General features: G+C 39.2%; 1 protein-coding gene across 1 annotated transcript in view; it reads left to right on the top strand.

Moving 5' to 3' along the window:
* NWD2 (NACHT and WD repeat domain containing 2) overlaps positions 1-26,173 on the top strand; it is a 200,214-nt gene that overhangs the window by 78,642 nt on the left and 95,399 nt on the right. Inside the window, exon 3 of the mRNA XM_003898567.5 lies at positions 24,205-24,321. Within this exon, the coding sequence (XP_003898616.2) occupies positions 24,205-24,321 (117 nt within the window). The remainder of the gene's footprint in view (positions 1-24,204; positions 24,322-26,173) is intronic.

The raw sequence follows: 26,173 nt of genomic DNA, 5'->3' as shown, positions 1-26,173 counted from the left end.
ATACCAGCTGGGATGGCCAAGGGAGTGCTTGCACTACCCCTCCCCCAACCCCAGGCAGTGCAGCTCACGGCTCTGGGAGAGACAGTCCTTCCTTCCACTTGAGAAATGGAAAGGAAAGAGTAGAGAAGACTTTGACAACTTGGACACCAGCTCAGCCACAGTGGGATAAGGCACTGGGCAGAGTCCTGGGTCCCCCATTTCAGGCCCTAACTCCCAGGTGACGTTTTTATACATACCCTAGGCCAGAAGGTAACCTGCTGCCTTAAAAAATAAAAGGACCCAGTCCTGGCAGGACTCATCACTTGCTGACTAAAGAGCCGTGATCTCCCCAGATGAGTGCAGTAAGGCACCAAGGACCAATCCTGGGCTCTGAGTAATCAGCAGTAATACCCAGGCGTTACTCGCCATGGGTCTTGGGTGACATTCATAGAAGTGCTGGTCACAGGCATGACCCAGCACATTCCCAGCTGTGGTGGCTATAGGGAGAGATTCCTGCTCTAGAAAAGGAGAAGGAAGAATAAAGGAAAATGTATCTGGCAGTTTAGGAACCAGCTCGGCCACAGTAGAGTAGGGTAGAGCACCAAGCAGGCTCTTGGGGTTCTCAATTCCAGGCCTTGGCTCTCAGATGGTATTTCTGGACCTGCCCTGGGATAGCGGGGAGCCCATTGCCCTGAAGGGAGAGTCCCAGACCTGGCAGCATTCCCTACAAGCTGACTGAGGAGCCCCTTGGACCTCAAGTGAATCTTGGCAGTAGCCAGGCAGTACTTGCTGTGAGCTTGGGGTAGTGGTGGCCATGGGAAAAGATTCCTCTGCTCGTGGAAAAGGGAGGGAAGAGTGGGAGGGACTTTGTCATGTGGCTTAGGGACCAGCTCAGCCACAGTAGAATAGAGGATCAGGTAGATTTCTAAGGTTTCCAACTCTAGGCCCTGGCTCATGAAGGGCATCTCTGAACCTGCCAGGGCTGAGGACAACTTGCTGCCCTAAAGGGAAGGACACAAGCCTAGCTGTCATCACCACCTGCTGACTGTAGAGCCCTAGATCCTTGGGTGAACGTAGGCAATAGCTAGGCAGTGGTTACCAAGGGCCTTGATGGGACTCACGACTGTGATGGCTTCACATCTAACCGAGCATAGTACCAGTGGTGGTGGTCACAAGGATGCTTGTGTCACCCCTCCCCCAGCTCCAGGAAGCTCCGCTCAGAGAGAGGGACTCTGTTTGAGAGAAAGTAAGGGAAGATAACAAGAGTCTCTGCCTGGTAATCCAGAGAATTCTTCTAGATCTTATCCAAGACCACCAAGGCAGAAGAGCCACATGTTACTGGGCTTGGAGTACTCCCTAATACAGATACAGCTACAGTGACCAAAAACCTAGATCACAAACCCAAGTCCCTTTGAATACCTGAAAAAAATCCTTCCCAAGAACAACAGGTACTAACAAGCTCAGACTGTGAAGACTGCAATAAATTCCTAACTCTTAAATACCCAGACACCAACAAATATCAAGAGCATCCAGGAAAACATGATCTCCCCAAATGAGTTCAGTAAGGCACCAAGGACCAGTCCTGGAGAGACAGGGATGTCGTGAACTTTCAAACAGAGAATTAAAAATAGCCATTTTGGGGAAACTCAAAGAAGTTCAAGATAACACAGAAAAGGAATATGAAATCCTATCAGATAAACTTAACAAGTAATTTGATATAATTAAAAAGAATCAAGCAGAAATTCTGGAGTTGAAAAGTGCAATTGACATACTGAATAATGTATCAGTCTCTTACCAGCAGAATTGATCAAGCAGAAGAAAGAATTAGTGAACTTGAAGACAGGCTATTTGAAAATATACAGAGGAGAAAAAATAATAAAGAATGAAGCATGCCTATGAGATCTAGAAAATAGCCTCAAAAGGGCAACTTTAAGAATTATTGGCCTCAAAGAGGAGAGTGGGGTAGAAAGGGATAATAACAGAACTTCTCAAACCTATAGAAAGACCAGTATTCAAGTACCAGGTTATAGAACACCAAACAGATTTAACCCATATAAGGCCACCTCAAGGCATTCAACAAATGCCATATTGTCAGTTTCTTTGCTTAAAAGTTTTTAATGGCTTCCTGCTGCCTATAAGATCTCTCTTTAATGTAACTCCAGCTTCATTTTCCACTCTTCCCCACATAAATAATCCATGCCAGTCCATCCTCAGCCTGTGCTTGGAGCACATCTTCCTGATTGCTCATCCCTAACTCTCACATTCTAGTCACGATATCTATTTCAATGCTTGCTTCCTATCAGACATACCCTTTCTTCACCCCTAGCCACCCCACACCCTGTCCTTCACAATCTAACTGAAGGCCTAGATTTCCCAAGACATCTTTTCTGATTTCTAAATAATCTCCGCCTCTACTCTCTGAACTCATAAATCTGTCCCATGTGGGCCGCTGGTACAGTGAGCCAAGATTGAATCCACTTAGGGCAGGGACCTCTAAAGGGGGTGTTTAGCTGATCTGAATACTTAGGACACTTCCATTTCAAAAGAAATTTCCATCTGTGTCCAGCCCCTGAACTTTATGTCACTCTTTAAGAATACCTTCTGATAGACACCTTCATTAGTGGGCATCTGGTATTTTACGTTCGTCTTAGTCACGAAGTTCATAAACCTCATTTTTTTTTTACCTCTGACATCCGTTAAATCCCAAAGATCTACCAATTGTACCTCCCTAAATACTTCTCCAATCTGTTTCTTTTGTTCAGATCTGTATTATTGTTACCTTGACTGTTGCCATGGGTACCCTGACTCTTCCCATTTCCTTCATCTCTGCCTTCTCCTCCTTAATACCAAACTCTTAATTTACTTTACCCATCTGGTCCATCCTCCACAATGTTGCTACAGTGGTATTTTTAAACACCAATCTGACCCTTGTCCACAAGATACAGTCTATGCTTCTTGGCGCAATGTGCAAGTTCTTTTTTACCCCTGCCTACTCTCGAGGTCTTATCTGTGACTCCTTCCCACAGGCAGCCTGTTCTAGCCTTTGCAAACTACATTTGGTTCACCAGATGTGTTTCCTTTTCCCCCCTGAATTTTCTCACCCACTATGCCCTCTGACTGGGGGGTGGGGGGCAGGGGCTTAAATTGCCTCCCAGGCAAATGAAAATTTCTCCTCATTCATTAAAATATAGTGAAGTCCTTCTATGAGATTCCAGAGTACTTTATTTCTAATCTTTACCAGCTTGTCATATTTGTTTTAATTAATTAATTTTAAATGTCCCTCCCCCATGAACTGGGTGCTCTTAGAAGTTAGCAGTCACATTATTTATGTCTTCATATTACCAGAATCTGTTATAGCAGAGGTCCCCAACTCCTGGACTGTGGCCTGCCAGAAACTGAGCCACAGGGCGTGAGGTGAGCAGTGAACCAGCATTAGCGCCTAAGCTCCACCTCCTGTCAGATCAGTGGTGGCATTAGATTCTCATAGGAACACGAACCCTGCTGTGAACTGTGCATGCAAGGGATCTCGGTTGTGGACTCCTTATGAGAACCAAACGCCTGATGATCTGAGGTGAAACAGTTTCATCCCCAAACCATGCCCCTACCTCACCCCTCTGTCTGTGGAAAAATTGTCTTCCACAAAACTGGTCCCTGGTGCCAAAAAGTTTTGGGGGCTGCTTTGTTATAGTACATAGCTCATACTAGATCTATAATGAATGGTGGTTGATCGATTTCAATTTATTGATTAAAAAACTAAGACCCAGAAGCTGAGAGTCTATACCAGCACTACGTAAAAGAAGCATAATGTGAGTCACAGATGCAAGCCACATAGGTAATGTTAGATTTTCTACTAGCCATGTTCTAAAAAGTAAAATGAAACATAAAATTTTTTTGCCAAATTTTTTTTTCCTGCTTATGCACAAGTCTTTTTTTAGCTCTAAGAAGAATATAGTCATCTTTTTTTCAAATGAGCATATTTTGTGAAGGTCATTTCCAAATATTTCATATTTTCATTATTCTTTCTGGTTTTTCTTAGATATTCTTTGTTATTCTTTCTCTGACGTGGTTTTTAAAATTTTAATATTTTACATTTAATATTTTAATATATCTAAAACATCATTTTAACACATGGTCAATATGAAAATTATTAATGAGGCATTTTACATTCTTGTTTTTAACCTGAGTTTTAAAATTCAGTATGTTTTACACTCAGAGCACATTGCAATTTGGACTGGCCACATTTCAGGTGCTTGACCAGCTGCATGTGGCCAGTGACTCCCAGGCTGGACAGCAGAGCCCTAGATGGTAGTGGGGTCTGTCTGGGTGGGATCATCCTGATGGGATAATGGTGACAGAAGTCCAGCTAAGAGCCTCCAGCTGGAGGCCTTAACTAGAGGAGCCACAGTGTGAATGGAAATTCATTTGTATGTGTAAAAATAAAATATTAAAAATCCAGAAAATGATTAAGAAAATAAATTTGGCCGAGCACGGTGGCTCACGCCTGTAATCCTAACACTCTGGGAGGCAGAGGTGGGTGGATCACGAGGTCAGGAGTTCGAGACCAGCCTGGCCAACATGGTGAAACCCCATCTCTACTAAAAATACAAAAATTAGCTGGGTGTGGTGGCGGGCACCTGTAATCCCAGCTACTAGGGAGGCTGAGGCAGGAGAATCACTTGAAACTGGAAGGGCAGAGGTTGCAGTGAGCCAAGATCGCACCACTGCACTCCAGCCTGGACAAAAGAGTGAAACTCCATCTCAAAAAAAGAAAATAAAATTTCCACCTGTCAAATGAGTGACTTTTTATTTTATCTCACCATTTTGGGGCATTGTGTTAATAGGGGGTATATAAACTAAAATAAATACTTAATGCCGCCAAAACTGCTGTAGAACCAGGACTAAGTGACTGTTATACATGAGGCAACAGACTAAAACCTATGGTCAGTGATGCATTTGCCTGCTGTATTAATCTTGAAACTTGATTTGAAATCGAGAGGCACATGATGGAAACTCTAACCCCTTTTATTTCCAAATTTTAAATTACCAGTCCTCGTCTTTAGAGGGTGTCATACGTTACCTTTTGTAAAATGTAGCTTTAGAAACAAATTGTCCAAACACGCCTTTGCAATTAAGCGTGACAACATGGTCTCAGAGTAGGAACTCCCGTCTGTGCTGGTCCCAGCCCTTTTCCTTCACTCTGAGAGGCAAGTGTCAGCTTCCTTGGTGTGTAAGGAAGTGTGAGAAACTTGCAGCTCACCCTAGCAGGAAGATTTTGCCCGCACCTACTTTCTGCCTCAGGATAACAATGGGATGCCACCTGAAGGCACCAAAGGGGTGGATGCTTATCCTGGGCAGAGGTGTCTCCTGCAGCCTCTTTGGTCTGGGGTTTGTCACCTCTTCATTGCTGAGGTTCCATCCCTCCATGTCTCCTTGGGCAGCACAGGTCCATGCCAGTCCACCTGGTTTTCTTCCTCCCTAAACCCCCAATGAGAGTATAACCTTCTCCTTAAGCTGCCTCCTGTACATGAGTAATCTTAGCATCAACATCTCCAGCTCTCTCCTCCCCATAGTTGTGTGAGGATAATTCTCCGACTTTTTTTTTTTTTTTGAATGTTAATATGTTTAAAGCAGAACTCATCCTCCTTTTCCCTTTCTGAATTCTCAAGTGCTACTACTTCCTTGTCTTCGAGACTTTCAACTCTTGGCTTAGTCCATTCTTTCATCCTTTAAAACTAGATCCAAGCTGCCACTGTTCCGGTTGACTCATCTGCCACAGTGTTTCTTCGAAGCTTGCCTTTTCTTTCCATTTTGAAAATCTCTGTCTTTGCACAAGCTTTCGTTTCTTAATAGCGGAATGCCTATGGAAATCTTTTTCTGATCTTTATCTACCTGTGGTGTTTATGTGCTCTGGTCCAAACTATACACAGCTGTTCAAACAATATTCCTTGAACGGTATTTACCAGATTTCATTGATTGTAAGATGCACAGATTTTCACATTTTTTACATGTCAGAGTCAGGATTTTTACCTTAGAAATAAATTGTGTGTCATCATGTAATTGGCAGTGCCCCAAACCCACCATGACTGCTAATAGGCATCACTGGGGGCTGGGCCCAAAAGCTTCATTTTTCCCCTTAGGACATGAGGTTGCTCAGATGTCTTCTTAGGGAAAAGAAGCAAAACAATGAGGAAACCAAGCTTTTATGAGAGGCTCGGCATCTTGATCCAAGAGCAAATGAGCACAAAATAAAGTTCCTTGAAAACTAAAGTTCCTTGAAAACAACAGTTTGAACTCTGGTTTAAATGGAATAGAACTAAAAGTTTACTTTATCCTGCTAACCAGAGGATGAAGAATTGGGCACGAATCGCCAACTAGTTTTAGGCAAATAAAGAAACTAGAAATCTTTAACTTAACCAACACATCAAAATTGTATGTTAAGTTAAATTTTGTGGGTCTTATATTAGCTTGGCCTTACTAATAATTTCTGAATTGGACAATCACTTACTGTCACACTGCAAGTCTGTTGTCAGTTGTAACACCTTTCTTCCAACGTTTCTTCTCTCACTACAGCTCAATTATTCTGTTGAGCCCAATCTCCTTCTCTGGACATGTGTTTTTGTTTTTTTTGCCTCTGTCTCTCAGCTGTCTTCCTGCCTGAGAATCTCAAAATGCATCTTGCTCCACAAGTTACCAAAATACATAACTGGCTTTTATAGTTGACAGGATTTGTTGTGCTACCCTTGGTGTTTTCTCCACATTGTCAAGTAACTAATCATCCCTTTTCCATTTTCTACTAATCAAATGGATGCTGCTTTTGGCAGTGAAATTGTGAAATGCATGTCTCTTTGTTGAATCACACATCATTTCACAGGGCCAGTGCTCCAACCTGTTTAGGTCTTTTCACATTTCAGTCATGTCCATCAAAGCCTGGACCAACCTTACCAAGTTGACATTCCCAGAAGTATTATAAGCATGTTACATCATCCTTCTCCCATCCATGTGAGTGAGGCAGCTTATAAAGATGGGGAAGGGGAGACAAAGAGGCAAAAGGAAAGGAAAGCATTATGTTGTGGTTGACTTTCATTGCTCCAATTTAATTGTAAATGTCAACTCACCATTTCTGCTGCCTGGAATGGCTCTTCTGGAATTCTCATGCCAGACTTCTCAAGGCAGTATTATTGTTCTTCCTTTACTTTGTACTCATAGGCAATCTTCTACCTAATGCTTCTCCTAAGTATACAGCAGTGACATTGTGGGAGGCGCTAGAATTTACTGGAGCAGCTAAACTTTGCTGAGCATTTATTTCTCCTAAATGGTGGCTGTCTGATTACACCAACACTGAAAATTACCCAAGAGGATTAATCTGGCAATAAACAGAATGAGAGAGTGTTGCCCATTTGCAGGGGACTACGTGTCCCCATTGAGTATAGTCACCCTGAGGCCTTTCTCAAATTCCGAGCACGTGGCAGTTACTTCTTTTTCTTTCTTGGTATAAATGTAGGGGTACAAGTACGGTTTTAATGCATGGATATATTGAGTAGTGGTAAAGTCTGAGCTTTTAGCATAGCCATCACCCTAATAGTATATATTGTACCCATTAAGTAATTTCTCATTTCTCACCCCCTCTCACCCTCCCACCATCCCACCATTCTGTCTCCAGTGTCTGTTATTCCACAGTCTATATCCACGTGTACCTATTATTTAGCTCCCACTGGTAAGTTAGAAAAAGTGGTATTTGAATTTCTGTTTTTGTTTTTGTTTTTTCACTGAAGATAATGGCCTATTTCTTTCCATCCTCATATTTTATTATAGGAGAGAGGGAAACCTTTTGATAAGTCTTCGTAAAATAAAAAGAGCACTCATTTAAGAGGTCCCCTTTGTCAATAATTAGATATAGTCCCTTGAAAAAGTAACATACCTCAGTGTTCTTAAGTATTTCTTCTACTGGATCTTTAAGTTTTCTTTTAAGTCTCCACATTTATGATGCTGTGACATTACCAATTCTACATGGGCAGACCATGTCACATTTCTGTCTTTGCAGAACTGTTCTGTGCATCAACAGGCCCACCTAACCTCTCTGAAGGACAGTGTCCCATGTACCTGTCCTTCAAGTCCAGATACATGTGTTACCTCCTCATTGACATCTACCCCAAAGCCCCAGGGGCAGATTAAGGTACTTTTTCCCCTGAGCTTCATTTATTATTCAGACATTTATTGAGCCTCTGCTCTGTACCAGGCAGAGTTGTGAGTGCAATGATACCAAATATTGAAAACAGAGTGCCTGCCCTCATGGAGTTTATAGTCTCACAGAGCATACAGTTGTAAACAACAGTGACCAGGTTGGTACTTGAAGCCCAGGAAATACAGGGTGCACTGGGCATGTGTAAAGGTTGGGGAGAAGCTCAGCCCATCTGGAGGCATCAAGAAGGCCTGTGGAGGAATTGATGTCTAAGCTGAATCCTCAAGGTTGGGCAGTGGGAGATGGCTAGGTTAAAAGAATATTCTAGGCAGAGAGAACATACTTCCACAGGCAAATCTGGGAGAAAATTCCAATAATATATAGAAATTACTACCTGCCAGGCACTTACTCTAAGTGCTGTGTATATGTTAACTTGCTCAATCCTTGCCATGAGTCTAGGAGATCAATCTTACCTTCTTCATTTTATTAAGTAAGGAAACTTAGAAATACAGAAGTAAATTGCTTCTGACCCTGAAGCAAATAAGTGGCAGGATCAGAATTTGAACCAAGGTAGTTTGGCCTGAGTGTCCAATCCTACTCACTATACCATACAACCTCTTTCGTTCTCACATTTTTGGAAATTTATACAGACAGTCCTCAACCAAACAATGGTTTGACTTGTGATTTTTTTGACTTTGCAATCATTCAAAGTGAGACACATTCAGTAGAAACTGCACTTCAAGTACAACCATTCTGTTTTTCACTTTCAACACAGTATTCTTTGAATTACATGAGATGCTCAACACTTTATGATCAAATAGGCTTTGTGTTAAATGCTTTTTCCCAGCTGTAGTCTAATATAAGTGTTCTGAGCACCTTTAAGGTAGACTAGGCTAAGGTATGATGTTCAGTAGGTTAAGTGTATTACATGAATTTTGAACTTATCCTTTCAACTGACAATAGGTTTATCAGGATGTAACCCCACTGTAAGTAGAAAAGAATCTATATCTATATTTGCATAGAGATATAAATATATGTGCATGTGTAAATATATAAGCTATATACCTATACATGTTGTACATGCACACGTGTATGAGAGTATATATGTATAGCCAGAGCACAAACAATAAAGGAAATATGACATGAAATGAGGTTGAAGTGTTATGCGGGGACCTGATCACAGAGGAGCTCATAGATCAGGTCATGGATGCTAGACACTATCTTCAGGATGATAGGAAGCTTAAGCAGGGAAGGTGTAAAATAGCATTAAGAACCCAGGTTCAAATTCCACCTCTACTACTTGTTTCCTGTGTGACTTTGGACAAGTTGCTTAACTTCTCTGTTCCTCAGATTTTCATCTGTAAAACAGAATAATATTAATAGTTTTACCTATTTCATAAGTTTAAGAAGTAAATAAGTGGCTCTGTGTAGCTTCTGACTATGTAACAGGAAATCTTAGCTATGGTAATCAGATTTGGATTTTTTTTTTGGGGCGGGTCTGGCTCTGTCGCCAGGCTGGAGTGCAGTGGCAGCGATCCTGGCTCGGCTCACTGCAAGCTCCATACTCAGTTGCAGTATCCACCTGCCTCCAGCCTCCCCGAGTAGCTGGGACTACAGAAACCCACCTCTCGCCCGGCTAGTTTGCATCTTAGTAGAGGCGGGGAGTTTCACCCGTGTTAGCCAGGATGGTCTCGATCTCCTGACCTCGTGATCCCACCCGTCTAGAGGCCTCCCAAAGTGCTGGGATTACAGGCTTGAGCTACGTGCCCGGCCCCAGATTTGGATTTTTAAAAGGATCCATCTGCCTGCAGTGTGGCTAATGGGTGAGAGGGAGCAAGAATTTAAACAGGGAGATACCTTAGGGAGCTGAAGTCACAATACAGGTACATGTATACTCAGAGAACACTCAGATATAGTGATTGCCAAAATCCCATTGACAGGAATAGAACTAACTCTGGGTTTTTCACTCAGGCACTGATATGCTTTGGATGTTTATCCCCTCCAAATCTCATGTTGAAATGTGATCCTCAGTGTTGGGGATGGGACCTGGTGGGAGGTGTTTGAGTCGCAGAGGCGAATCCTTCATGAATGGCATTGGTGCCCTCCCCATGGTAATGAGTGAGTTTTCACTCTCTTAGTTACCAGGAGATCTGGTTATTTAAAGAGGCTGGCACCTCCTTCCTTCTCTCTCTTGCTCCCTCTCATTATGTGACTCACTTGCTTCCTCTTGCCTTCCACCATGAGTAAAAGCTTCCTGATGCCCCACCAGAAGCAAAGCAGATGCTGGCGCCATGCTTATACAGCCTTGTGGAATCATGAGCCAAATAAGCCTCTTTTCTTTATAAACTTCCCAGTCTCAGGTATTCCTTTATAGCAACACAGAACAGACTGACAAAGGCATACGGTTTGTGATCAGGTATCCTGCCACTGAAGGAAGCTGGTCCCCACTGGCAGCCTGATTCAAGTTCCTTTATGCAGCAAATTTTTCCAACTTAACACAGACACACAACTTCCATCTGGCCACTTCTTCTCTGCCTCTCAAAACTCCTGGTCCCTTCTCTCTTTCTCCATGTTCATTAAGCCTGGATAGTTAGAGGTCCTGCCTTGGTTCATGGTCAACGATTCAGTTCTTCATTACTATCATGTTATATTAGGAATGTCCAGAGGCTAAATCTCTCAAGACACAGGGGTGTCAGGTCTACGCAGTTAGTTGTCTACAGAAGGCTTTGGATGAAGCGTTATCCAACCTCATATTGTTGGTCTCTTTCTGGTGATCATGTATGACACCAGAGGCCAGTCAGTCCTTTCTGGGCTTGACTGAGGACCTGTTTTTCCCAGAATTGCCTATTTTAATCATGCCCTCCTATATATCCATCATATGTCTCATAATCAAGGGAATAATTGCAAGTGACCTGAACTCAGTAATCACAATAGTTCTAGTGAAATGTAGCCATTGCAGATGAGGACCTGGGATTTTCCTTAAGATATTTGCATATGGGGCAAGTCATTCTACCCAGAGAATGGCTTATACCACGTGTATAAACCATAACTTACCATTGGTAAATAGTATCTGACAACGCTAATCTGAGTTTTAAGACTTTTCTGCTTACTACCTTCTGTGAGATAAGCATTCTAGAAATGGGACATAAATACTAAAACAAATTATAATGAGTGCTATCTTCACCAATGTGTTGACCTTAGAAAGCTATGTCCTTAGTACAACAATCTTCTTGCTGTTCAGAGCTTTCTGAATCTGATCTGTATTCTTGAATATTTTTAGTGGTAACAGATGTTAATCCTTTTATTAATAAGAAAAGATTTTATTTTTTTTTTAAAGAGCTACAGATCTTTTAAAAGCTATGTGTTATATATGTAAAGGCCAATAAGGCTGGAGAAATACCATTTTTAATCAAAACAAAATTCAAGTACAAAGCGACAAGATTTTTTTGTGTACAAAATGAGATGATTCCTAAAGAGGAAGTCCCCTGAGCAGTGGCAGACTCATTGGAATAAGTATGTAGCCTTCCATTGTAATACCTTTGAAGAATAGCCTTCGTTTCAGTACTGAACTTGTTTTCAAAAATCAGTCATATTATCTCTATAGTTGTATTTCCATTTTGCATTGAGCTATTAGTCTATGGTGTGGGAAAATTGAGAAACAAAATATTTTGGGAGGCATTTAAGTTATTATCTAAGCCTATCTGAAGAAATGATAGTGCAAAGCCATTATGAATTCAAATTTGACTCACTGCTTTTAGAAAAAAAAATTTAGGGTTATTTGTTTTTTACAGATTGCTTTATTGTTAGGTAATCTTGATATTTAAATGACAGTGTTTGATTTCAAGGAGTAAGATTTGTTAGGGCTTTATTTGCTGGCTTTTTGTTTTTAGACCAATTTAGCACATTATAAAAAGCATGATAAATTAGCTTCCCTAAGACGTTTTTAAAACAAGTGAGATGGTTTTAAGTAAAAAAGGTAATATCAAATTACTTTCCTAAGGTTTTATGCTTAAATGATGAAATAAATAAAGACACATAAAATGTGCTGTCAACAAGTTAGTATTCCAATAAATAGTAAATTAGATTCTAGACTCTGCAGTGCCTGGACATTAGGCTAAAAGCTAAACTGAATGTTTTAAAGTATGTAATAAATCTTGTCTTGTTGAGCACTTTTATGTTCCAAGTTTTTTTTGCCAGTTATTGATCATGCAGATGTATGGCATAGCTGTCTGCCCAAAACAGTGTTTTGTATTGCAGGAGTTGGTTGTTTCATTTATTTATTTCCTCAGTGTCTTCCCGGTTGCTTGATTTTTATCTTTTTCATCATTTTCTTCCCATCAACACATATGGGAAAGAACAATTTAAGGGAGAAAAGCTGGAGGCCAGAGAATGTTTTTTAACAAAGTTACTGAAGTAAGAAGACATGGAGCTATGAAGGCCTGGATGAGGGCAGTACTGGTGGCCCAACTAAAAGGAAATAACAGATGCAAAACTATTACAAAAGACTTCCATCAGTGGCAGACAAATGATGTGATACTTTGGCTTTTGAAATAATGGAAAATAAATAATGAAAGTGCTGTTATGACATTTTTACCCTCATCATTTGGTTCACACGTAGTTAGTTCTTTGTATTTGCAATGCAAATAGATGTGTATGGTATTACTTTTAAAATAGCTTTATTGAGATATAATTCACATGTAAAATTCATCCACTTGAAGTGTATGATTCAGTGGCTTTTAGTACATTCACAGCTGTGTAATAGTTAGGAAAATCTATTTTAGAACATTTTCATAACCCCAAGAAGAAACTCTGTGCCCTTTATGACTCTTCAAACACCCCATTCTCCTCCTCACTAGCCTTAGGCAACCACTAATCTGCTTTTTGTCTCTATGGATTTGCCTATTCTGTACATTTCATATAAATGGAATCATGCAATAGGTGGTCTTTTGTGACTGGATTCTTTTACTTAATGCTTTCAAGGTTCATCCATATGGTAGCATGCAATGTATTTCATTGCATTTCTTAATTATTCCTCAGTAATATTTCATTGTATGGATTATGTCATATTTATTTATCTGCTCACTTGATGGACATTTGCATTATTTCTCTATTTGGGCTGTTATGAATAATGCTACTATGAACATTTGTGTACAAGTTTGTAGACATATGTTTTCATTTCTCTTGAGTATATGCCTAGTAGAATTATCAGATCATGTGGTCACTCTCTGTTTAACCATTTGTGAAACTGCCAGACTGTTTCCAAAGTGGCTGAGCCATTTTGTATTCCCATCAGCAATGTATGAGGGTTTCAATGTCTCCACATTCTTGCCAACACTTGTTATTATCAGTCTTTTTTATTATAGCCACTTTGTGAAGTGTTATTGTAGTTTTGATTTGTACTTCCTGATAACTAATAATATTAAGCATCTTTTTATGTTGGAAATTTGTATATATTCTATGGAGAAATGTCTACTCAGATCGTTTGCCCATTTTTAAGCGAGTTATTTGTCCTTTCATTACTGAGTTGTAGGAGTTCTTTATATATTCTAGACAAAAAAATCCATACAAATATGATCTGCAAATGTTTTCTTTCATTTTGTGTTTACTACTTTCACCTTCTTGATAGTGTCATTTAAATCATAATTTTAAAAAATTTTTGAGTAAGTTCAGTTTATTTTTTATTTGGTTGCTTGTATTTTTAGTGTCATCTCTAATAAACTATTGTTGAATCCAAGCTCACAAAGATTTACTCCTGGCCAGGTGCAGTGGCTCCTGCCTGTAATCCCAGCACTTTGGGAGGCCGAGGCAGGTGGATCACCTGAGGTTAGGAGTTTGAGACCAGCATGGCCAACATGGCAAAATCCCATCCCTACTAAAAATACAAAAATTAGCCAGGCGTGGTGGTGGGCACCTGTAATCCTAGCTACTTGGGAGGCTGAGGCAGGGAGAATCACTTGAACCTGGGAGGCAGAGGTTACAATGAGCTGAAATCGTGCCACTGCACTCCAGCCTGGGCGACAGAGGGAGACTGTCTCAAAAAAAAAAAAAAAAAAAAAAAAAAAAACTACTACTCCTGTGTTTTTCCTTAGGAATTTTGTAGTTTTGACTCTTACATTTATGCCTATGATCTCTGTTAACTAATTTTACATGGTATGAAGTAGGGGCTAAGCTTCATTCTTTTGCATGTGAATATCCAGTTGCCCCAACGCCATTTGTTGAAAAGCTTATGGATATGACATTGAGTTGTTTTAGTACCCTTGTTGAAAATCAGTTGACCTTATGTGTGAAGATTTATTTCTGGATTCTCTATTTTATTCCATTGATTGCTATGTCTATCCTTATGCCAGCACTATACTGTCTTAATTATTGTAGTTTTGTAGTAAGTTTGAAATCTAGCAGTGTAAGTTTTTCAACTTTATTCTTCTTTTGTGAGATTGTTTTGGTGATTGGATTGAATCTGCAGATTAATTTGGAGAGTATTGCCATCCTAACAACATTAAGTCTCCCAATCTATGAACATAGATCTTTCATTTATTTACATCTTCTTTAATTTCTTTCAACAATTTTTTTGTAGTTTTCAAAGTATAAATCTTGCATTTCTTTTGTTAAATTTATTCCTAAGTTTTCTTAGTGATCTTATAAATGGAATTGTTTCTTTCTGGTGCTCTTTTGAATTATTTCTTTCTGATGCTGTTTTAAATTGAATTGTTATTTTATTTCATCATAGATTTTTTTCATTGCTAGTGTATAGAAACAGATTTTTGTATATTGATTTTGCATCCTACAATCTTACCCAATTCATTGGTTAGTTCATTTATAGTTTATAGCTATAAATTTTCCTCTCAGTACTATTTTAGCTGCATCCCATAAGTTTTAGTATGTTGTACCTTTATTTTCATTCATCTCAAAGGATCCTTTTTATTTCCCTTGTGACTTCTTTCTCATTGACTATTTAGGAGTATATTAGTTTCCACAAATTTGTAAATTTCCTAAATTTTTTTATGATTGCTTTATAATTTTATTCTACCATATTCAGAGAACATACTTTGTATGATATAAATTTATTTAGATTTATTGAGGCTTGTTTATGAACTAATATGTATTCTATCCTGGAGAATGTTCTGTATGTGCTTGAGAAAAATAAATTCTGCTGTTTCTAGGTAGATTATTTCATAGACATATGTTCTAGTTTGTTTATAGTATTGTTAAGTCTTCTAATTTTATTTCTTTTTACTAGGTGTTCCTCCCTTTATTGAATGTAGGATATTTAAGTCTCCACACATCTACAACCATCTGATCTGTTTACAATTTATACCAATTTAATTTATACCAATTAAATTATGCAATTTATACCAATTTAATATATCAAAATTATACAATTTATACCAATTTAATTTAATAATGCCATACATCTACAACCATCTGATCTGTTTACAATTTAAATCAATTTAATTCTAGTGAACTGTAGAAAGATTAGTTCTATATTGCTGTATTTCCTTTTCCTCCCTTTTGTGCTATTATTGTTATCCCTGTTACAGCTAGGTATGTTACAAATTCAATGGCATACTGTTATAATTATTACTTTATATAATTGTATGACATTTAAAGAAGATCAGAGAAGAGCAAGTATGTATTTATAGCTTTTCTTATATTAACCTTCGTATTTACCATTTTTTATTTGCTCTAAATAAGACCTTCCTCAACCGCATCCAAACAGCGTCAGCCAAAAGAATCGAGACAAGATTATGTGTATAGTTCCTGGGTTGTGCATGGCACAACTAAAGGGTGCCATACACATTGCAGTGGATTTGTATATTTATTTTGATGAGTTATTGGTAGATGGTCTTATAATGATTTAATGATTTCAGTATGTTATAACAATTATGATTTCAGTATAATGATTTCAGTATGTTATAACAATTTTCTGGTAGCTAGAAGTAAAGTGACTAGAGGAAGAAGTGCTTTTTAAAATCATACAAAAATGGAATATGATCCCTAGTGGCAGTCCCATAAGGATCTGGAACTAAGAAACTGTGTGGTGCTCTGGTATCAACCCAGTCCGAAGAGAATCAAAAAATAAGAGTAAGTTGGATTCCAGTTGGCTAACTCTAAACAAGCCTAGGTCTTTAATATTCAACTGTTAACAAGTTCATTAACATTCAATATTTAACAAGTTCGTTAACATACTAATGGCCTTAGCCATTTAGTTTTCCCACATAAATCACCTCCTCCATGGATAAGCCATACAAACATCACAGAGAAGAACCTGCCCTGATTCTTGCTCTCCTTCTGTCCCAGAGGCATGGATCAAAAAACTGGTAGAGAAGACAGGAGGTCCTAGCACCCCTGGGGACTGACCTTGACATGGTGACCACACCCATGGGTAAAGCCAAGTGAATTCCAGGCTGTGACCAACCAGTGAAGCCATCCCTTCTTACACTTGCCAGCTTTGCTTTTTCTTTTTTCTTTCTTTCTTTTTTTTTTTTTTTTTTTTTTTTTTTTTTTTGTTGCTGTTGCTGTTGAATTTTAAGGTACTTGCCTGTGGTTAATTCTATATATATGTACTTTAAGTTCTGACATACAAGTGCAGAACATGCAATTTTGTTACATAGGTATACATATGCCATGGTGGTTTGCTGCACCCATCAACCCGTCATCTACATTAGGTATTTCTCCTAATGCTACCTCTCCCCTAGTACCCCATCCCCCAACAGGCCCCTGTGTGTGATGTTCCCCTCCCTGTGTGCATGTGTTCTCATTGTTCAACTCCCACTTATGAGTGAGAATACATCGTGTTTGGTTTTCTGTTCCTGTGTAAGTTTGCTGAGAATGATGGTTTCCAGCTTCATCCATGTTGCTGCAAAGGACAGGAAACTCGTCCTTTTTTATGGCTGCATAATATTCCATGGTGTGTATGTGTCACATTTTCTTTATCCAGTCTATCATTGATGGGCATTTGGGTTGGTTCCAGTGTTTGCTATTGTGAATACTACTGCAATAAACATATGTATACATGTGTTTTTACAGTAGAATGATTTATAATCTTTGGGTATATACCCAGTAATGAGATTGCTGGGTCAAACAGTATTTCTGGTTCTAGATCCTTGATGAATTGCCACACTGTCTTCGACAATGATTGAGCTAATTTACACTCCCACCAACAGCGTAAAAGCATTCCGATTTCTCCACATCCTCTCCAGCATCTGTTGTTTCCTGACTTTTTAATGATCACCATTCTAACTGGCATGAGATGGTTTCTCACTGTGGTTTTGATTTGCATTTCTCTAGTGACCAGTGATGATGAGCTTTTTTTTTCAGGTTTGTTGGCTACATAAATGTCTTCTTTTGAAAACTGTTCATATCCTTGCCCACTTTTTGATTGGGTTGTTTGTTTTTTTCTTGTAAATTTGTTTAAGTTTCTTATAGTTGCTGGATATTAGCCCTTTGTCAGATGGATAGATTGCAAAAAGTTTCTCCTATTCTGTAGGTTGCCTGTTCACTCTGATGAGTTTCTTTTGCTGTGCAGAAGCTCTTCAGTTTAATTAGATCCCATTTGTCAATTTTGGCTTTTGTTGCCATTGCTTTTGGTGTTTTAGTCATGAAGTCTTTGCCCATGCCTATGACCTGAATGATATTGGCTAGATTTTATTCTAGAGTTCTTATGGTTTTAAGTCTTACATTTAAGTCTTTAATACATCTTGAGTTAATTTTTGTATAAGGTATAAGGAAAGGATCCAGTTTCAGTTTTCTGCATATGGCAGGCCAATTTTCCCAACACCATTTATTAAATAGGGAATCCTTTCCCCATTGCTTGTTTTTGTCATGTTTGTCAAAGATCAGATGGTTGTAGATGTGTGGCATTATTTCTGAGGCCTCTTTTCTGTTCCATTGGTCTGTATATCTGTTTTGGTACCAGTACCATGCTGTTTTGGTTACTGTAGCCTTGTAGTATAGTTTGAAGTCAGGTAGCACGATGCCTCCAGCTTTGTTCTTTTTGCTTAGGATTGTCTTGGCTATATGGGCTCTTTTTTGGTTGCATATGAAATTTAAAGTAGTTTTTTCTAAATCTGGGAAGAAAGTCAATGATAGCTTGAAGGGGATAGCATTGAATCTATAAATTACTTGGGACAGTATGCCTTTTTTCACAATATTGATTCTTCCTATCCATGAGCATGGGATGTTTTCCCTTTGTTTGTGTTCTCTCTTGTTTCCTTGAGCAGTAGTTTGTAGTTCTCCTTGAAGAGGTCCTTCACATCCCTTGTAAGTTGCATTTTTAGGTATTTTATTCTCTTAGTAGCTATTGTGAATGAGAGTTCACTCATGATTTGGCTCTCTGTTTCTTTATTATTGATGTATAGGAATGCTTGTGATTTTTGCACATTGATTTTATATCCTGAGGCTTTGCTGAAGTTGCTTATCAGCTTGAGGAGTTTTGGGGCTGAGACAATGAAGTTTTCTAAATATACAATCATGTCTTCCTCAAACAGAGACAATTGGACCTCCTCTCTTCCTATTTGAATACCCTTTATTTCTTTCTCTTGCCTGATTGCCCTGGCCAGAACTTTCAATGCTATGTTGAACAGAAGTGATGAGAGTGAGCATCCTTGTCTTGTGCCAGTTTTCGAAGGGAATGTTTCCAGTTTTTGCCCATTCAGTGTGATATTGGCTATGGGTTTGTCATAAATAGCTCTTATTATTTTGAGATAGATTCAATCAATGCCTAGTTTATTGTGTGTTTTTAGCATAAAGGGGTATTGAATTTTATCAAAGGCCTTTTCTGCATGTATTGAGATAATCATATGGGTTTCGACATTGGTTCTGTTTATGTGATGGATTACATTGATTTGCATATGTTGAACCAGCCTTGCATCCCAGGGATGAAGCCAACTTGATCATGGTGGATAAGCTTTTTGATGTGCTGCTGGATTTGGTTTGCCAGTATTTTATTGATGATTTTTGCATTGATGTTTATCAGGGATATTGGCATGAAATTTTCTTTTTTTGTTGTGACTCTGCCAGGTTTTGGTATCAGGATGATGCTGGCCTTATAAAATAAGTTAGGGAGGTGTCCCTCTTTTTCTGTTGTTTGGAATAGTTTCAGAAGGAATAGTACCGGGTCCCCTATGTACCTCCAGTAGAATCCAGCTGTGAATCCATCTGGTCCTGGACTTTTTTTTTTTTTTTTTTTTTTTGGCTCATAGGCTATTAATTACTGCCTCAATTTCAGAACTGTTATTGGTCTATTGAGGGATTCAACTTCTTCCTGGTTTACACTTGGGAGGCTGTATATGTCTAGGAACTTATCCATTTCTTCTAGATTTTCTAGTTTATTTGTGTAGAAGTGTTTATAGTATTCTCTGATGGTAGTTTGTATTTCTGTGGGATCAGTGGTGATATCCCCTTTATCATTTTTTATTGTGTCTGTTTGATTCTTCTCTCTTTTCTATTAATCTGGCTAGCAGTCTATCGATTTTGTTAATCTTTTCCAAAAAACAACTCCTGGATTCATTGATTTTTTTTAAGAGTTTTTTGTGTCTCTATCTTCTCCAGTTCTGCTCTGATCTTAGTTATTTCTTGTCTTCTGCTAGCTTTAGAATTTGCTCTTCCTTCCTTAGTTCTTTTACCTGTGATGTTAGGGTGTCAATTTTATATCTTTCCTGCTTTTTCTGTGTACATTTTAGTGCTATAAGTTTCCCTCTAACCACTGCTTTAGCTGTGTCCCAGAGATTCTGGTACATTGTGTCTTCGTTCTCTTTGGTTTCACGGAACATCTTTGTTTCTGCCTTCATTTCATTATTTACCTAGTAGTCATTCAGGAGTAGTTTGTTCAGTTTCCATGTAGTTGTGTGGTTTTGAGTGAGTTTCGTAATCCTAAGTTCTAATTTGATTGCACTGTGGTCTGAGAGACTGTTACAACTTCCATTGTTTTGCATTTTCTGAGGAGTGTTTCACTTCCAATTATGTGGTCAATTTTAGAATAAGGGTGATGAGGTGCTGAGAAGAATGTATATTCTGTTGATTTGGCGTGGAGAGTTTTGTAGATGTCTATTAAGTCCCCTGGTCCAGAGCTGAGTTCAAGTCCTGAATATCCTTGTTAATTTTCCATCTTGTTCATCTGTCTAATATTGACAGAGGGATGTTAAAGACTCCTGCTATTATTATGTGGGAGTCTAAGTCTCTTTGTAGGCCTCTAAGAACTTGCTTTATGAATCTGGGTGCTCCTGTATTGGGTGCATACATATTTAAGATAGTTAGCTTTTGTTGCATTGATCCCTTTACCATTATGTAATGCGCTTGTCTATTTTGATCTTTGTTGGTTTAAAGTCTGTTTTATCAGAGACTAGGATTGCTTTTATTTTTTGCTTTCCATTTGCTTGGTAAATATTCCTCCATCCCTTTATTTTGAGCCTATGTGTGTCTTTGCACATGAGATGGGTCTCCTGAATACAGCACACTGATGGGTCTTGACACTTTATCCAATTTGCCAACCTGTGTCTTTTAATTGGGGCATTTAGCCCATTTATATTTAAGGTTAGTATCATTATGTGTGAATTTCATCCTATCATTATGATGCTAGCTGGTTATTTTGCCCATTGGTTGATAGATACAGTTTCTTCATAGTGTCGATCGTCTTTACAATTTGGTATATTTTTGCAGTGGCTGGTACTGGTTTTTCCTTTCCATATTTAGTGCTTCCTTCAGGGACTCTTGTGAGGCAGGCCAGGTGGTGACAAAATCTCTCAGCATTTGCTTGTTCATAAAGGATTTTATTTCTCCTTTGCTTATGAAGCTTAGTTTGGCTGGATATGAAATTCTGGGTTGGAAATTCTTTTCTTTAAGAATGTTGAATATTGGCCCCTACACTCTTCTGGCTTGTAGGGTTTCTACAGAGACATCTGCTGTTATTCTAGTGGGCTTCCCTTTCCCGCCCTTTCTCTCTGGCTGCTCCCTAACATTTTTTCCTTCATTTCAACCTTGGTGAATCTGATGATTATGTGTCTTTGGGTTTCTCTTCTCGAGGAGTTTCTATATGGTGTTCTCTGTATTTCCTGAATTTGAATATTGGCCTGTCTTACCAGTTGGGGAAGTTCTCCTGGATAATATCCTGAAGAGTGTTTTCCAACTTGGTTGCACTCTCCCCGTCACTTTTCAGATACACCAATCAAACTTAGGTTTGGTCTTTTCACATAGCCCCATATTTCTTGGAGGCTTTGTTCATTTCTTTTCATTCTTTTTTCTCTAATCTTTTCTTCGTGCTTTATTTCATTAAGTTGATCTTCAATCTCTGATATCCTTTCTTCTGCTTGATTGATTCAGCTATTAATTCTTGTGTATGCTTCACGAAGTTCTCATGCTGTGTTTTTCAGTTCTGTCAAGTCATTTATGTTCTTTTCTAAACTGGTTATTCTAGTTAGCAGTTCCTGTAACTTTTTATCAAGATTCTTAGCTTTTTTGCATTGGGTTGGAACATGCTCCTTTAGCTTGATGGAGTTTGTTATTACCCATCTTCTGAAGCCTACTTCTGTCAATTCATCAAACTCATTCTCCGTCCAGTTTTGTTCCCTTGCTGGCAAGGAGTTGTGATCCTTTGGAGGAGAAGAGGCATTCCGGTTTTTGGAATATTCAGGCTTTTTGCGCTGGTTTTGTCCTCATCTTCATGGATTTATCTACCTTTGGTCTTTGATGCTGGTGACCTTAGGATGGAGTATGTGGACGTCCTTTTTGGTGATGTTGATGCTATTCCTTTCTGTTTGTTAGTTTTCCTTCCAACACTCAGGCCCCTCTGCTGCAGGTCTCCTGGAGTTTGCTGGAGGTCCATTCCATATGCTTTCTGCCTGGGTGTCACCAACAGAGGCTGCAGAACAGCAAAGATTGCTGCCTGTTCCTTCCTCTGGAAGCTTCTTCGCGGAGGGGCACCAACCAGATGAAAGCCGGAGCTTTCCTGTATGAGATGTCTGTCAACCCTGCTGGGAGGTGTCTCCCAGTCAGGAGGCATGGGGGTCAGGGACCGACCTGAGGAGGCAGCCTGTCCCTTAGCAGAGCTTGAGCTCTGTGCTACGAGATCTGCTGCTCTCTTCAGAGCTGATAGGCAGGAACATTTAAGTCTGCTGAAGCTGTGCCCACTGCCGCCCCTTTCTCCAGGCACTCTGTCCCAGGGAGTTGGGAGTTTTATCTATAAGTCCCTGAGTGGGGCTGCTGCCTTTCTTTCAGAGAAACCCTGCCTAGAGAGGAGGAACCTAGAGAGGCAGTCTACTTACCAGCTTTTCTTAACCCATTGTTCTACCAAGGCTATTACTGTCCTTCACAGGACAGGAGACCAGATTAGCATGTGAAGGGGATTCTGCTTCCACTGAGGGAGACACTTTCTCAGCATTTGCAGCAGCTCTGGGATGTCCTTCCCAAGGATGGTGAGGTGGAAAAGTTCATCTTTTGTATTCTAAAACATTAGAAACAAATCCTAGTGTGGCAGGATATTAATTTACCAAAAGGTACTCTGTGGCATAGAAAACACCCAGAAAGATTAACAACAGATAAGCCATAAATATTTTCTTTATTTTTTCATTTTCTGGAAACATGACCCTTTGCAAATTATGGGCTGTCCATTATTTAACAAATTAGACTATTTTATAGCCCTGTTTATTCTTTTATTACTAGATGATTTCTGTGCCCTTCTGAAGCTCAGTAATTTACAGCTCTGTCCAGTGGAACTTACTATGATGTGAAATTCTCTGTATCTCCTCTGTCCAACATGAGAACCAGTATGGGGCTACTGAGCACTTGAGGAACCGAATTATTTAATTTTTACCCATTTATTTTTACTTTTTAAGTAGCCCCAGCTAGAGGCTGTCAAATTGGTTAATGAAGTTACCTTCTTTGATGTCCCCTTTCTTCATATTGTGTGATTAAACTTTGTAAGATAGATTAAAGCATAGAGCCCCCAAAATCAAAATGCTGATATTTTCCTATCTGATGAAACCCATGGAATGGGCCATGAGAATATTTTTTAAAGAGCTGCCATTTATCTATCAGCCTTCTTAAACACTCAAATGCACTTAGACAAAGACCTGGAACAAGCCAGATCTGTGGGGACCCATAGCCAAGAAATGGGAAGCACACAAAGTCCCCAGGATCTGCTGGGGCCGAAAGGGAGGACCCATACTCTGAGCTTCCATCTCACCAAATGCCGTGCGAGCAGGAGGAAAAGAGTAGGGAGGGTCTTGTTTCCGCTTGTGGGAAGCAAGGAAAGGAAAAGAAGAAATTTTCAAAGCTACAACTGGGAACATTTACTTTATGCAGATAGCAGTTGAGTGAAGGTAATGAAACCCAGGATGCTCTCCATAGCACTTTTCAAAGAGCGAACTTGTAAAAGTTTGTTATAGACTGCCAGAATCTTCCTTAGCAGTCTTTGAAGTAGGGAGATAGAGGATCCTATTATCGTCGCTTTTCTGTGAGGCATACCTTTCATTTTTGCCAGTACATGTTTTTCAGATATATGTTGATGAAAGCCGAACTACTTACAGATAAAACAGACGTAAGCAAAATATCTCTCCTCATATGATAAAGCGTGATAATGACAGGGCTTTTTTTTTTTTAAGAAATGTAGGTGTTTGACTTACAATCAGTATATAGTAATATTTGTTATGGTTTTCCTTTCTCATGTTAATACTTATGGTAACATTATATACATATGGTGATTTAATTGTCTCAAGTACTATGGTAACCTCATCCCAGCTGCTTCAAACCTTAAAATTCTGTTTCCATTTCAAGACAACAAAAGCCCATACTCCAAAACCTTCAACAGTTAGCATTTCATTTTCTCTGGGCCCATGTCAGCAGTGTAATCAGAAACAAAATAAGAAATTATAAGGTTCATTCCCAGCCCATCATGGAATGAAAAATCTCTTTAAATGGATCTTAAAAATCACCTCCCCTCTGTAAGAGAAAACGTGCTGCAAAGAGAAAAGTTAAAAGTCACATTAGCTTGACATTGTAGATAAGAACAAAGCCCACAGGTAAATTAATGCTCTTCATCCATTTGTCCCCAGGTCATAGATCTGTACTGGGGAGTGGAGGAAGATGACTGGGACAGCCCAGAGCTCCAGAAGACCCGCATGAAGCTGCTGGAGGATTGCTTGAAAACTTCTGCAGGTCCATGTTTTGTTGTGGGTATAAAAAAACTAATGCTTTATATTAACTTTGAGATGAATGTGAGAATTATTGCTGATTGGTGATTCATAAGGGGCTTTTTAAATGAAGGGGGAAAAGGCTTTTTTATGTCTGTTTAAACATTTTAAGCTGTCTCCTGGCTCTCAGTGTGTGAGAACAAAAAGCTTCAACTTTTCGTAAGAAGTGCTGCAAATTAACGGTGAATAATTTGAAATGGTAATCAAAGGGATGACTTGGGTTTGATAACAATTTCTACAACACCTTGTGATCAACAATAAGGATTACTCTTTCAGACCTACAGTCTTTATCCTAGGTTTTCTTATCTTATTCTACAATCTATTCCATCATAGTGCTTCTATTTCTTAACACTAGAATTCCTGGCATTTTTTAACAAAATGACTGAAACATTGTTAAAGTGAATCAAATATACTTACTGTGTCTCATCTACCAGTAGCAAATGGTGCCCTGTGAAAAAGTTTGTTTCTACAATAATTTTCGGCTACATCTTCATTATAAGCTAAAGATCAACAGAGAGATTTCAAGTGGAACATTATTATTAATTCATCATTATTTTCTAAAGAATACTCACTCCTCTGTGTAAGCACAGTGGTAGTAAAGATAAATAGGCCATACTGTGGCAGGTGATTGTGCAAAATTTAGCTTAAGAAAGACTTAACCTTGAATCCAAGCAGATCCTACCAATCGATAAGGGAAGTTGCCCTTTTGAACATAGGTTGCTCTAAGACTGACAGATGAGTGTTAAAATTACTAGTGAGTGCTGTGAAAAAAATATCACATCGTACTGTCAAAAACTAGGTTCAATATATCAGCAAAAGTGTTCTTAATATTTATTTGCATATCCATCTGTATTTGGCTCCACATAGGATCAGGAAGACCTACAGAGATGGTATCACAAATCTGGCCAGCTGATGGTAAATTTCTTACCCAGGCTAGTAAAGTGTATAAAGGCTGTATCGTATAATGTTTGTAGTATTCCATATATAGGTAAGTTGTTTACTCACTAACTACTTGAGTGCTACTGTGTGCCAAGGGCAGCTCTTAAGTGCTGGGGGTATGGTAGGTTGACTCATACAAAATTGTTATTTTGTGGGCCAGTTCCTTATGATTCAACCTTAGAACTGAACTAAGAAGATAAAATTTTTTGCTTTCCTGGAGCTTACATTCTAATGTGGGTGGAAGGGGGAGAGGGCAGGCAAAAACCAAATAAGTAAGATAAACAGTAAGTCAGATGGTGATAAGTGCTATGGAGAAAAATAGAGAGATGAAAGAAAAGAGAGAATACCAGCAAGGGGAGAGATTTGCTACTTAAGATAAAGCAGTCAGAGAAGGCCTCGCTGATAAAGTGACTCTGAAGGGGAGATGGAAAGAGAGGCAGGAAAGAACCAGGTGTGGATATTCCAAGTCAGGTATTTCAGGAAGAGAGGTTGGCATGTTCAGGGAACAGCAAGCAGGCCTCTGTGCCTGGAACAAGTATGAATAGGATGAGGGCATGGGATGTGGGGGACATATCATGGGGCCTTGTCATCTTTTATTTTTAAGAGTAAGAAAACTATTGTTATGGCTCAGCATAATTGGGAACCATCGATTTTGGAAAGGTAATTTCAGTAAGACAATTCTATAATCTTCAAGTTGACTTAAGGTTTTACCTTGAGTGACAGGAAAAACTGCAGAAGTGTTCTGAGCAGAGGAATGAGGTGATTTGACTTGTATTTTCAGCATGGCCTTGGCAGCTGGGTGAAGAAGAGGGGACAGAGCAGCCAGACCTTTAGACAGCTACTACAATAAGCCAAATGAGAAAAATACATGGTTTAGGGGATTTGGGGAATG

The sequence above is a fragment of the Papio anubis genome, chromosome 3 (genome assembly GCF_008728515.1).
Source record: "Papio anubis isolate 15944 chromosome 3, Panubis1.0, whole genome shotgun sequence".
NCBI lineage: Eukaryota > Metazoa > Chordata > Mammalia > Primates > Cercopithecidae > Papio > Papio anubis.
Note: the sequence above shows the minus strand (reverse complement) of the source record. Positions and strands in the feature narration are given on the sequence as shown.